Raw genomic sequence first — 15,234 nt, 5'->3', positions numbered from 1 at the left:
AGAAATTATTTAGTTACGTTTTAATGAATTAAATGAAATACAAACAAAAAGAAACTATTTAAAAAACTCATTTTCTCATTGAAATAAATAAGTCTTATTTAATTACCTATCAGAAAAATCAAGTTTGATATATACAGTTGAATGTAACATAATTTGATTCCCGAAATGCCACGCACGATTTTAGATCGTTAACTGATACTTACTTCGTGCTTTTTTTTTTTTAAAGTATATTTCTCTTGTTGTACTCGTAAAAAGTGTATATAGCATAAAAGCGAAAGATAATAAGCTTTTATTAAACATCATAATTTTGAAATTTGAATAGATCCTTTTCATCTACTATTGATTATTAGTGGGCTACGCCCCCTGCTCGCTAACGCTCGCCAACCCCCGAAAATTGCTACGCAATCTTATACGGTTTGCTTCGCTCGCTACTAACTTAGGTACATTTCAAATACACAAAATTCTAAGAATTCAAAACAAACATTCAAATCCATATAACAACATTTTTTTAAAAAAATTACATCTTTTTAGTAAATACTAAGTCATTAAAATAAGTTTGAATTCAAATAAATGACATGTAATTCGTTAAACCTATTAGAAATGTGCTATTGTATAAAATCTTAAAGCGTAACAGCACGACTGAGACTCATTTTTCAATGAATAACTAATAACAATAATGAAACAAATAAATTCATGATATATATCAAAAATCGTTAAATAAATTCGTAATATATAAATTCGTGAAAAAAAGGGCTTTCGACAAAATACTAAAATAGAGATCTATCGACAAAGACTACTCACTTCTGCCTAGCTTAAGGTTATTTCAGTTTCCGTTTTTAAAAGCGCTATATGTTGAGCCACCTCACTAGGTTTGGCATGGGACATTTTTAGCGGCAATCATTGGTCGATTTTCTAGCGTTGCCATTCGGGAAGTTGTAATGAGGCTTTTTTTTGTCGCCGTGTAAGAGAAATATATATATAGATAACAATTTCGCATTTTTTGTTCCGACAGCTTAACATTGCAACGCAGTTGAATTTTTACAAACTGCTATAGAATGTAAATATTTTAACTTAAAATCTACTTTTTAACAATCTTACCACCAATCATGTATTACTTGTTTTATTTATTCATAGTTGGTGACCTAAATTCCAGCATTGACTTCTTTGTTTAAACGTAACTAGCATTTGCTAAAAAAATGTATCGCAATGTTATTTTTCTTGTTGTTTGAAAAATTCCTTGAAGAATAATTGATTTATAAGGAATAAATTTAAAGATACTCAAAAGTTAATAGTCCAAGAAAGATATGCATAATTAGATAATTTTTCCCTAATTTTCAAGTTTAATATGTAATTAAACATTTCACCCATCATTATAGTTCATAAAACGAATTATAGTTCATGTTTCTAATTTAAAAATGAATTCTGTTAAAAATTCTTCCTTCCCTCTTTTTTTATTGCAGTTTCAAGCGAGGTGGAAAGAAGGAGAAGAAAGAAGATAAGAAGAGGTTGTTAGAAAACGAAGAAGAAAGAACAATGGTAATGGACGACTTGATTGAAGAAGGAGTGGAACAAATTCCCATCCACACAGAAGAGTGCGTCCAGAACCGATTCATTGAAGATTTGGACTTGTGTGGTAACGCGTTCCTCATAGTCAAGCCACCAGCTGTTTGGTACCCTGGCGAGCATACAGAAGAATATGGTTGGAGCGAAGATTCAAATTACACGAGCCTGAAATTCCATCGCATTTGGAATTGGATTGATACCAAGAATGTTGGATGGTACCCGTATGAGGATAAAGAAGAGCATGATGGCATGTTTTTAGAAGATCGAAAGAAAGATCCTAAGCCATCATTGTCTGTAAACCGGAAAGAACCACTGAATAAGGAAATGACTGAAATGTGGTTAGAGGAAACGTCAAGAGTGAAATTTCCAGTCGTCCACTATGAAATGGATAGATTTGAGAAAGAATGGCTTGACTATGAGGATTATGAATGGGCCGTACCAGAGGATGCAGTCAGAGGATTAGGATTGCCAGACGAAGAAGAGTCTGATGAAGCTGAGTGGAACTCAGTTATGTACTGAGGAAGATATGTCGGAATGCGGACAAGACAAATTGCAGCTAAGTTTTTTTTATCTATTTAAGTTATATTAAATTAATACCGCATATCTAAATATTAAAGTCAAATTACGATAGAGAAATGCACATCATATTTTATGATTTTTTTTTAAAGCAGGTAAAGTATACTAATGGGGAATATTATAAAGAAGATACATAATCAGGAAGATATATAATCGGAAGAAAAGAAGGGGAATATAATCCTAAGGAAAGAAAAATATAATCAGGAAGAAAGTTTAAAGGAGATTTTTTTTGAGAGAGAAAAAAAGAGATATTTTTAAAATCAACTACAAGGTAAGTCTGTCAATAGTTTGTATTTGAGAGAGAAAAAAAGAGATATTTTTAAAATCAACTACAAGGTAAGTCTGTCAATAGTTTGTATCTTACATCAGAAGGCTGAGTCTTAGAGATACTTTAAAGAAAAGCCATCATATTTATTTTAGTAGAAATTTTTTTTTAAATTGTGTACCAATCAATTCCTTATTTCAAGAAAGTTTCATCTAGTATACCTTTACAATTTCGCCAAATTGCAAATCAGAAATAACCCCAAGCGACGTGTATATATATATTCAAACCCCGCTATAGTGAACCTTCAAGGGACCGAAATTTCAGTTCACTATAACCGGGTGTTCACTATATCAGTAGCGCAGGCAATTTAACTAATGGTTCTCAAACTACTCCCTTTTATTACACATTATTCAAATAAATGACTGAAAAATATTATGCAGTAGCAAAAAATGTGTTATTTTTTATTACTCTTCGTCTTGCGTACAAAAAAAATTTGTAATCTTTAGCTGATGAACAATCATCAACATCAGTTATGGAAACACTTCCCGACTCTCAGATAATTTTTCCTAAATTTCTGTTATTCCGTTTTTTAAGCCTGTCCAGCCAGCCATTCGAGCACATGAAAGTAGTCTCATAAAATCACTTAGCAAATTTATCCACACTTGTCCACATTGCGGCTTCTTCGAATGGTGAACCACTTCAGTAATGCTTCTTCAGCATCCTTGTGATCTGCTTTTCTCCACTTTTTTCTGTCATCTAAATTTTTTTCATGAGCAGAAATTATTAATTGCCTATTTTTCCATGTGTTGCAAACTTCAGATTTGGATAGTTTATATTCCCTGAAAATATCAACAAAAATATTAAGAAAAAAATCAGTCGAAGATAGAAAAAACTTCATTATATCCAACTTCCTCACTTTTTTGGTTCACTATATCCACAAAAAATAACATTATGCGTTTATAGAAAGCACGGGACCGAACATTTGGTTCACTATATCCGGGAGTTCACTATAAGCCGTGTTCACTATAGCGGAGTTTGACTGTATAAACAATCTTAAAAACAAAATTGCTCTAAGAAATGATCTGAAAAAATACAACTATACGATGAGAAAATATAACAGAACGGTAAAATATGTATGCATGTATATATATATATNATATATATATATAATCATAAGAGAACTATTGCGACAGAAAACTATATTTCAATAGTATTCAATAGTATAAAATGACAATAGTATTCGATAGTATTTCAATAGTATAAAATGACAGAAGAAGCTTTTAAAAATAAAAATTAGAATTCGGAGAATTGCTTATAAGCAGATGAGACAGACAAACAATCAATGTTTCACTGTACAGGATGCAAGTTTCAATAGGACAACACCTTATTTGATAGCAGATCATCATAAAGATATAACTATTCAGAAAAACGCAGCATTAGAAAGGTCAAAGGGAAATTATTGCGAAATAGATGTGATGCAAAAATAATTATTGATTCACTGAAAAAGAAATGCAAACTTCATCAGGAAAGGAACTAAATTGATAAGGAAGGATTTAATACAGGCATTCTAAATGGCAGAATGAAAAAGGATTTGACTTCATCAGGAAAGGCAGATGGTTTGGAATTGAGATAAATTAAAAAAGGCTATGTTGACAAAAAAAAAAAAAAAAAAAAAAAAAAAAAAAAAAAAAAGCTGGAATACGGTAAATTACCAAAACTCCGATATGATATAGTTAGAGCAGCAAATAAAACTCAAGATTTCCAGGTAGTATAAATTTAAATTATTATATTAAGAATAACTGATTTTTCATAGTTAAAATATGGTAAATAAATTGGCCCAGTTATTGAGATTAATATATTAATAAGTTATTAGTTATAATATTATATTTGTTATATATAAATAATTCGTAGTAAAAATTTACATTATTGACACTAAAACAAAATGAGAGTTTTCGTTTGTGTACAAATCAGTTTCCAATTTGAAAACAAAATCATCAAAAATAGCTTTTCACTTTGAGCAAAGTGCAAGTCATAAGTCACTTCTCAGAAATTTATCCCCTATCGTTAAAAGTTTAGGTACCCGGTACCCATTGAATAGGGTTAATTATTAATTAATTGTATCTTTTTTGATATTATGACTCAACTATCATGTATTTTTAAACTACTCTATTTCTGATTAGACTTGACTCTTGATTTTGGGAACAATAATTTAATGCTAATCATTATTTAACTTAGAAATTTAGTTATCATTAGTTTACTTTGTTAGATTTAGAAATTAAACTCTTTAAAAAAGATTTTTTCATTTTTTGTATTGTCTGCAATACTGACTTACATTCCTCAGAAACCCGAAATGTTACTGACAGTGACAGGACTTGGGATCCTCAGAAACCCGAAATATTATTGACAGTGACAGGGCTTGGGATCTTTAGAAACCCAAAATATTATTGACAGTGACAGGGCTTGGGATCTTTAGAAACCCAAAATATTATTGGCAGTGACAGGGCTTGGGATCCTCAGAAACCCGAAATATTATTGACAGTGTCAAGACTTGGGATCCTTAGGAACCCGAAATATTATTGACAGTGTCAAGGCTTGGGATCCTTAGAAACACAAAATATTGTTGACAGTGACAGGGCTTGGGATCCTTAGAAACCCAAAATATTATTGACAGTGACAGGGCTTGGGATCCTCAGAAACCCGCAATATTATTGACAGTGTCAAGGCTTGGGATCCTCAGAAACCCGAAATATTATTGACAATGACAGGGCTTGGGATCTTTAGAAACTCAAAATATTATTGACAGTGACAGGGCTTGGGATCCTCGGAAACCCGAAATATTATTGACAGTGTCAAGACTTGGGATCCTTAGGAACTCGAAATATTATTGACAGTGTCAAGGCTTAGGATCCTTAGAAACCCAAAATATTGTTGACAGTGACAGGGCTTGGGATCCTTAGAAACCCAAAATATTATTGACAGTGACAGGGCTTGGGATCCTCAGAAACCCGCAATATTATTGGCAGTGTCGAGGCTTGGGATCCTCAGAAACCCGAAATATTATTGACAGTGTCAAGACTTGGGATCCTTAAAAACTCGAAATATTATTGACAGTGTCAAGGCTTGGGATCCTTAGAAACCCAAAATATTGTTGACAGTGACAAGGCTTGGGATCCTCAGAAACCAGAAATATTTACGAGACTTGAGATCATCAGAAACCCAAGCAAGTTTTTTTTTTTCATTTCACTTTTGAAACACCCTCATTAAGAAAGATATTTCAAATATATGCAATGAAAGTACTTGATAAACTGTTACTGTTAAGTTACAGTTACCTTTTACTATTAAGGTTAAAGTTTGAAAACAAAAAGTACTATGAGTTCACGAATATATACAAGATTTGCACGCTTCTGTTAGAGGAAAAAAAGCATGCAAATAGACAAAGTGAATGAGACAAAGGTAAGAAGGCTTTGATTTTCCACCCAATGGAATGAGTGTACGGGGAGTAGAAAAATAGAATCGGAAACTTTTGCTTTTTTGCTCGGAATCATTATCAAAGAAGTTATGAATTCAAACTCTTACTTAATAGAAAGGCTGTATATCATTTGAAGAACTTCTTTCAAAATTTTAAAAAAAAGCAGTTTATCGTTTAAGTTAGCTAATATCTATTTATATTATCCTATTCTTCTCTACATTTTGATTACTTTTTTAAGACTTTTTTGGACTGTCGACATTTATAAATTAATTTAAGAGAAAACAAGAATCTTTCTTCCATTATTTTAATAAGATGCTTGACTAATGGCTTCTCTAAATTAATATTGAGTATAAAAAGAATATTGCATTATTTGGCCTTTCTATTGATCAGAATTTGTTTCTTAATTCGATGATAAATGTTTTCAGGAAATACGCTGGGTTCTTGATTTGTTTCTACTCCCCGGGGGGGCTGTTAAGAATGTCAAGATCTGGAATGTACGAAGAAAAAAAACAGCCTCTTTGGGGAACTACACTGACTTTTTGGCAAAAACTTTTTATATGCAGTAAATATAATCGAATATAAAATATGTGTTATATCTGCAGCTAAATATATTAAATGATTTCCCACTTTTTCAAAAATTTCAGTTGTTTTTAAAGCATACATTGAAAAAAAATTAAAATCATTCTAACATAAGAAATTATTTTTTGGTTAAATTTCTCTTTATATACTGTTGTTTCTATTATTTTGTTGATAATAAGATAATTTTTAACGTTGAAAAAGTCAGTGTTAAATAACCTCGCCTCCTCGAATGGCGTTCCCTGGGCAACGCTACAGTTATAAGAAGAGAAATGTTTAGATCTCTTCAACTGTAGTGGCTAAGAGGTTATATCATGGAAATGTTTTAAAAATCTGTGTCAAATTTATGTATTAGTTAATTTATGTATCACACTGTGCCACAGAAAAAAACTTTTTTTTTGCAAAACTCGAAATATTCGAAATATTTGTTTTTCTTTGTGTTACATTATTTAATGTAAAAATAGCCAATTAACGAACTAATTTTGAAGCCGATTATTGTTCTTTTTTAAATTTTTATTATTACACACGCTTTTATACTTTATTTAATATTTTTGATTTTGCATTGATAACTTTCCTTAAGATATGTTAGATAAAAAATGAAATATTAAATAGTTAAACTCAAAATAAGCAGATTTGCAAACATAAAATTTTTTTTACTCTCCCCCCCCCCTCATTTATACTGTCACTTTTTACTAGAAAAAATTACGTAAAAATGAGTAATTGAATAAATAAACTACCAATTGAACAAATTAAAAATCATGTATTTAGCATAGCAAAATGTTTTCATGCTCTTTTAAATTTCTATTTTGGACCTATCTTTTTGTTAAGAAAAAAAGATTTATACAAAATAAAAAATTTCAGTTCAATGTTCATCTAAATAAAATATTTAAGAGTTAGACTAAATATTTCAATTTCGAAATATTATGTGTGATTTGAGATACGGAAATATGAATATTCATTGCTCGCGAAGAGAATTTTTCTTCAAAATTAGTTTCATATATTCATAAAACCGTATATAAAAATAAATATTTAACAAATCCAAATCATGAAAATACTACGAAGTTCTTAAAATATGATCTCTGATGTTCCGATGAAAATGAAATACTACAGGCTATAATCATTTCATAAATTAAGAGACAGGTGAGACAATTTTGCAGCACAAACATTATTTAATCGAAATATGTAATAAGTTTTAGTTCTAATTTTGTATTTTGCCATGTAAAATTATATATTTTTTAAAATGATGCAGAGAACTGTATACTTCACAGTTCAAAATTTTGCGACCATTATTAAATAAAATAATAATAAATATTTGCAAAAAATTATTTTTTGGATGGATATTTATTTTTTATCTTAGGATAAACGAATTTCAGAATTGCGAGCAAAAATTTTTTCAATCCACTTAAAAAGTGCATGAGATCTAGCAAAAAACGCAAAAAATGAAATTAATCTTAAGGGGTCCAAACTTTGGAATACTCTCTGATCAAACTGCGGAGACCATGTTTCCCAGATTGCGGCTACCCCCTATATTTTGGGGGTCAGAAATACGATTCTCTCAACAAAAAAAAAATTATGTTCATTCAGAGAAAATACGTTTTTATGTCTGATTTCGTATTTTAAAATATAGTTTGCCCTTATTAATTAGCATATTTGAGATCCTCGAATCATTAAGATTGAGTTCTAAAACATGAAGATCCAATTATTAAATCATAAGTTATTCGAGGTAATTCATTTCTTCTTCTTCTTTTTTGTGTGCATTGTATATCTTTTTAATCGTTAACTCTTTTAAAAAAAGAGACCGGAAGCCATGTTAAAAAAAAAAAATATATTCAAATTAATCATTTTAAACTTTAATCAATAAAAAATTTCTTAGATTTAAAGTACACATCAAGTAAATACATTTTCAATTTAATTAGTGATTTAAAATGTTACAACATAAAAACAATATTTGCCTTAACAACTTTGCACATAAGATAAAAAGAGTGAATCAAAGTTTGTTCGACTAGAATTATAATTATTGATTACAGATCACATTTCCTCCAAAGAATCAATTAAAGGCAAAGAGAGGTAGGTGAAATGCATTCTCCCAAAAGTAGAAAGTTCTTCACTAGTTTCGGAAGCTTTAGTTTACTGATGCCTGATGGAAGTTGCAAACACTTGGCCGTCTGGTTTCGAACACCACACCTTGAGAGATGATAGAGGGATCTTGGAGCTTTCACCAAAGTCGAATCTTCTAAAACGTGAAACTGGTACCAAGTCCATGCGTCCTTCACAAGAGTCCCATCTCTTGCACTTTCGGGATCAAAACTCTTTTCAAATTCCTGACGAGTCAAGTAAGGGTCTGTTATGCTGTCCCACAAGAGTTTCAGCACACACTCAGCTGAAAATGGACGAGATTTCTTGTGGTAATCAGTCAGGTACAAATGCATTACTTGAAGTGAGCGCACAGTTATGAGGTCGAAACCTGAAACCATCTCGACGTTTTCAGGAAGGCTGCAAGGAAAGAAAAAAATAATATCAGCTAATGCTAACACATTTATAAAGTAACATGCTATGGTGTGATAATGTTATTTATTAAAAAAAAATAGTTGCAACCTCTTAAATGACATCATCATTAACAATGACATAATGAAGAGTAACTAACTATACGGAATGTACCGTGTTTATCCTCCCCCCCCCCAATTATTATAATCTTTCTCAAAATATATGTAAAATAATTGCACGCGGCGAGGCTCGCAAATTATTATTAAATCGAGGATAAAAAAGTAAGATTGCATAAAAATCCTGAAGAATCATAAGCTTGATAAATAACATGAAAGCCTAATTAATTGCCGGGGGACACTAGAAAGGGGTGGAGCGAGACGGCTAGAGGAACTATAAAGTATAAACAAGGAATGAAGCAGATTATTATGCTTTTTTTTTTCAGTCTTCATCATAAACACTTATTAATTCATTGTTTTTGGAGGTTTTTTTTTTTTTTTTTTTTTTTTTTTAGCAAAGCTTCATAATATCCATAAATGTAGAGCGTTCAATTTAAATATGTTGACATTATTGTCAAACTCGATGCATATGTATGGTAGTATATCATCAATAGAAAGACAGATTTCGAAACATGACTGAGCGTTATGGAACAATGATTTTTTTACCAAATTATGAAGACGACATATAACATTTGGGAATCCAGATCAATCAATCAAATGACACTAGATAAAGTGCAGAGGGATACAAAGTGTGGTGAAAAGAGTGTAGAAAAGAGAACACCTTAATAACTACTGAATTATCAATCAGATTTTTACTTACCAGGGTTCGATCTTAATGTATCAAGAACTAACATTAAATACGATCTTATGTTGAAATTAAAACAATTTTACCTTTTTTTTCTGACACACTTATAAAAATCAGCGTATTTGATTTTTTTTCATAACCGTCGACCCGCGAGCAGCTGACCCAGTTTTAGGGTTTCCAACTACTAATGTTCAACTTATTAGCCTTATAGTTTTGAATTCAATCCAGAAGACAAGGTAACTCCTGGTATTGGTAGAAATTCGCATCATTGAGTTGATTATAGTATTGGTATAAATTCGCCTTCTTGGAGGACTTTTCGATGGAACTAACCCGCATTTGCGTTACATGGTGAGAAAAACCTCGAAAATCTCCCACGATTAGGCCGGCGGCAAGGGGATTCTACACCATGATCTACCACTGGAGATATTTTACGTCAGCACTATGGCTGAAGCAACCCGGGTGCAGAATTCGTATCGACCAGCCATCGCTGGGTTTCGAACCTAGTTCACCTCATTGGAAAGTGAGCGCTCTATCCCCTGAGCCTCCAGCGTATTTGAAAAGTGAATTTGTTGCAAATATCTTGATATTCGATTCACACATTTAGAAAGTAACGTTGAGGAGAAACGATTTTAGCTATTGCTCATCCCCTTGGCCTAGGCCCCTAAATCAAGTCTAAAATATCAAAGTTACTAGGCTAATAAGTCCGTCCCCCTTTCAATTGTTGAGTCGCAGAGGTATCAATATAATCAATGACATAAGAGAAAGAAGCGATAATAAAATAAAAAAATTTAAATTATTTTGAATTAAATCTAAAACGTAATTGATATCTGGAACTCTTTGTCAGTAAATCAAAAACAAAAGACAAAATAAAATAAAATGAAAAGAAAGAGAACAACCTAATGACTCTTCGTTTAATGATAGGATTTTTAGGTGCCAAGATTAGATTTAAATGGACCTTAAATATGCAAATTGATTTTTGCAAATGATGTCTTAAGTTATGAAATTGAATACACAAAATTTTCTCTTCTTCTAATTAACATACAACTTTTTTTTAGAGAGAAATTAGGATTCTTGACACTCTAAAATGACTACAATCTGGAAACTAAAGTTCTAATGGAGCACTGGGACGCTACGTTAACAATGGAGTGATGTAGAGTTAGAACCATTTACTGTTAATTTCACTTTTTCCCTATTTCGTTATTTCAATGAAGTTTTTCAATTTCAAGAACTATTTTACAAACTAATCAAAGTTTATATTAATTATTTAAAATTACTTACATTAAATATATCAATCCGGAGAATACTATAGACTCTTAAGTGCGCGCACGTGACCTCTCATCAAAAGAAAAAAAGGATTCAAAAAGGTAGGCTTGGTGGCGATCTATAGCAACACTTCTGAAAAATGGGCAAGGGAGGCAGAAGCAACTTCAAGGAAAACCCTGGTTGCATTAAATATATGGGAAATATTTTTTTTTATCGTATCATCCAAAATTTTCGACTATTTAAGGAATGAAAAATAAAAAAAAATCATTATTTATTAAATAGAATTAAATTCGAAAAGTTTTTTTTAATTGCTAGAAAAATATTTTGATTTGCTTATTTAGTTCCAGAGATATGACGAAAGATACAGAAAGTGAAACTAACGTTACATACAAAATTTTCGACCGCTCTCTTGCCTAAGCTTTGGAGACTATATTTATCAGATTGCATCTGCCAAGAAAAAAATATCGATCTGATCATAATGCAAATATCTATCTGATTTCGTAACATAAAAATTTTGTCTACACATCTTACTTATGATATTTAAATAAGTTTATTAGGCTTTCGAACCACTAAGTACACAATCCTAGTACGAGGAAAACAGATCGAAAGTTATAAGTTTTTTTTTTTCGTGGACACCTAATTTAATTTTTTTTCTTTTTTTATATACCTATTTATTTTTTTATTATATTAACTTCATTAATTTTATAAATTAAGTTACTTTTATTTTTAGAATTTAAAATATTAAATTATTCGACTTCTCAAAATGGATTCAATGATGAAAAGAGTGTAACAATATTTTCATATTTTGTTTTTGGGAAAAATACATGCCTTAAATAATTAATTTCTAAAAACACAAACAAAACAGTTACATTAATTACGCATCAAAAATATAAATATTGAATGATCTTTTGATTTTAATTAGAGGACGCTAAAATAATAACATATTATTTAACGTCTTCTATTCCAAGTGAAGCTTCGATTATTCGCAAAAATATTTATACGATTTATTGCCCAATCTTTAATTCAATTCCAAACATATCCTATTTATCTAATTAAAAGAAAAATCTAAATATCAGAAGAAAAAATTTGCTGGTCCAACTGCTCAATTGAAAGAATAAGACAAAGTTAATACACGTTAATCTTAAAAAATAAATATGAAATATAGGTGATATCACAAGAAAACGCAAAGTAATTAACAGGTGTTACTTTCATCTTTTGAAGGGAATTATTTTTTGATTAGCACGTTTTATAATCGTGTGTATTTTGCGGAGTATACTTTGTGGTGTAAATGAAAACGATAATTGGAGAAGGAGATTTAACTTTGAACTGTACAAGATCTGTAAGCAACCTGATATTATTAAATACATAAAAATAAGTAGAATGAATTGGATGGGCCACGTGATTCGAATAAGTGATGACAATACAATAAAAAAGATACTGCTTTTTAGACCCACTGGAACAAGAAAGCGGGGAAGGCCGCGGTTAAGATGGGCTGACTCAGTGGAGTCTGATATTCTCGCAATTAATTAAAAGAATTGGAGATCAAAGGCAAATCGGAAGTCGTCATGGAGAAATCTTCAGAGGAAGGCATTGGCTCACATTGGGCTGTCTGGCCAACTATGATGATGATGATAATCGTGTGCAAAATTTTTGTATTGGCTGTATTAGTTCCGAAGATATGTTTTTATTATCAAAAAGTTAAAGTAAGATTAAATTATCCAAACTTTCAATCATCGTCTGACAAACGTATCAAGACCATATTTTCCAGATTGAATTTAATCCTTAGACGCTGATAGCACATCGCGGTCCCTTTAATGTATTCTTTTTCTGACATTCTAATCTTTAGCAAAAACATACTTCAGTATTTTTTAATTATAAAAGAAATAGTTTAATAGTTACTAAAAATCTCTGTTAGATTATCGGAATTTTATTTGTACTATGTAAAATACAAAATTCAAATAAAGTAGTTCGAATTTTTTTAAAAGTTCATATTCAAAAATTTATCAATAACTGATGTTGTTAATTAAAAAAATATTGATGATGAAAATTTGAAAAATCAATGTTTGGAAGCAAGCCGTGTTTTTAAGAATTTACCTTTAACGCAGGAAAAGACATCTCTGTTTTATGCTGTCTTTCAAAACCATAAATTACTAAAATGCTAAACATGATATTTTCACCTATCTCTACCTAAATTAATAAAAAGCAATAAGAAAAGGATGAAAATTATGTTTAAAAACTATGCGTCAAAGGATTAAACCTATAAATTGAGGGACAAGGGTCCCACAAAACAAAATCTTATTACTTCGAAGAAGGTACTTTTTTTCTTAAAACGTCGTCTACGCTTATTAATTAGCATCATGTAACGTCTCCTCCAACATTTTTCATTTTTTAATGCCTCCCCTGTATCCCGACGGTAATTCTTGTCAAAACAATTCTTCGCAAAGAAAGGAAGCTATGACGAAATTATAAATATAAAAAGAATATAAATTTAAAATAAATAAATAAACGAAATAAATTTAAAAGATAAATATTTAAAAATTAAATTTGAGAAGAAAAAAAAAATTAATCTTGCTCTACTGCTGAAGTATCTCCGTATTTTTACTAATGTATAATAATAAAAGGAAATGACGATGAATGGTTATGAGAAAAATAAACAATCTTCATGATGGTTTATTTGCAAACGATTGGAATAGATTTTCTTAGTAGTTTCTTTCTTTTCAAGTTCTCTCTTCATTGATACTTCCTAATTAAAGATAATATTTCAACTAAATTCAGAAGCTCAAATTTATTACATAATGTATCAAAAGTCATTGAAGAACTCAACTCTTATTAAATTTCTTGAAGCTTATTTTAAACAGATAAAAAAAAAAAAGAATTTCGAGAAGGCAAAATTTTTATAAAGCGAATAACCATAATGAGTAAGTTCAAAATATAAAACAAAGAGTACTTACATTCTATATACTTCTTTCCAGTAGATGAAACTAGATAAAGATATGACGTCAGTCCTCCCAAATCGAATCAACAAACTTATATTGCTTATGTCATTAAATAATGAAGAATATAATAGTAGGAAGGACGATACGTCTTCTCCAAAGCTATCCACATTTAAGATATCCACTTTTGCAGCATAGGTGATCTTAAGAATGTCCTCTAAGATTGAATAATAAGCAAAGGATTTATCGTATTTATGAAATATACTTGGAATACAAAATATCTTCAGGCATTCTATGTAAACATCCTGATGAAGCCCGTGCTTTGACGAAAGTCTCAAAAAATGAATGGTTTTTTCATTACGAGTAACGTTTTCGTAAAAAAATGCTTTTTTCACCGACTTATAGGCTTTAAAGTAGAATTTTAATGCAGAAGACATATAAAGTGAACAATGATTTTCTTCATGATGATCGACGAGTAGGCGACCGCACGATGCTAATGCTTTGGAAAGAGTTTTTTGAGATAAATATTTCTTCAAGCTTTCTGCTGATAAACGCTCAGCGACATTTTTAAATCTCACGACGGACTCCATTGAGAATCTAATATTCGTAGAACCTAATAAAGCTTCATATCTTTCAATATCAGCTTCGTCTTTGTCGAAATAAACTTTCTCACATTCATGCCGACGACACAAATTTTTTTCATCATTTTTAAATCGCTCCAAAGCTTTCACTACCAGCAGAATATCATCGGAATCTACCCTTACAGTACACATCGCTACTAATGAGTCTTAATACTGCTGTACGCTTATAGTACACGTTGTTGCCTCAATAAAGTTTCAAAGTCGGTTTCAACCAGTTTTATTCTATTTCACTTCTTTTGTATTTTCTTATCAGTAGACCAGGAACATCTAATTCATATTGTCAATCAACTGTAGCATCTTCCATTCATAGATCACCATATATGCCATGCGTTAATCATCAAGAATAAAAGATTTGTTTGTGATGGTCTAAAACAAGGTGGGGGGGTGCAAAAGTTGCAACAGAATAAAGTAACTTGATTTCAGGTGTCCCAGACAAGTAAGAAAAAAAATCCCTATTTCTTATTGCAAGTTTAATCTGTGTAAAGTTTTTACTATGTTTTAAGAACCACTATTTAAAGTTTCAAAAATATTATATATATAAAGATATAATTTTGTTGATACCATCCTTTGATTGATATATATATATATATATATATATATATATATATAGGTGGTCCTACATCTTATTAGCAGGGTGGTCATAATGTAATGGCTCTTCGGTGT

General features: G+C 30.7%; 1 protein-coding gene across 1 annotated transcript; it reads right to left on the bottom strand.

Moving 5' to 3' along the window:
• Positions 1-8,282: 8,282 nt before the first annotated feature.
• On the bottom strand, positions 8,283-14,770 carry LOC107440550 (uncharacterized). The gene is made up of 2 exons (XM_016053507.3): positions 13,949-14,770; positions 8,283-8,942 (listed from the first exon to the last, which is right to left on the bottom strand). The coding sequence occupies exons 1-2, from the start codon at positions 14,701-14,703 to the stop codon at positions 8,501-8,503; spliced, it is 1,197 nt and encodes a 398-aa protein (XP_015908993.2). The 5' UTR covers positions 14,704-14,770; the 3' UTR covers positions 8,283-8,500.
• Positions 14,771-15,234: the final 464 nt, after the last annotated feature.

This window comes from Parasteatoda tepidariorum, chromosome 8, assembly GCF_043381705.1.
Source record: "Parasteatoda tepidariorum isolate YZ-2023 chromosome 8, CAS_Ptep_4.0, whole genome shotgun sequence".
In the NCBI taxonomy this organism is placed as follows: domain Eukaryota; kingdom Metazoa; phylum Arthropoda; class Arachnida; order Araneae; family Theridiidae; genus Parasteatoda; species Parasteatoda tepidariorum.
This window is presented reverse-complemented; position numbering and strand designations above follow the sequence as displayed.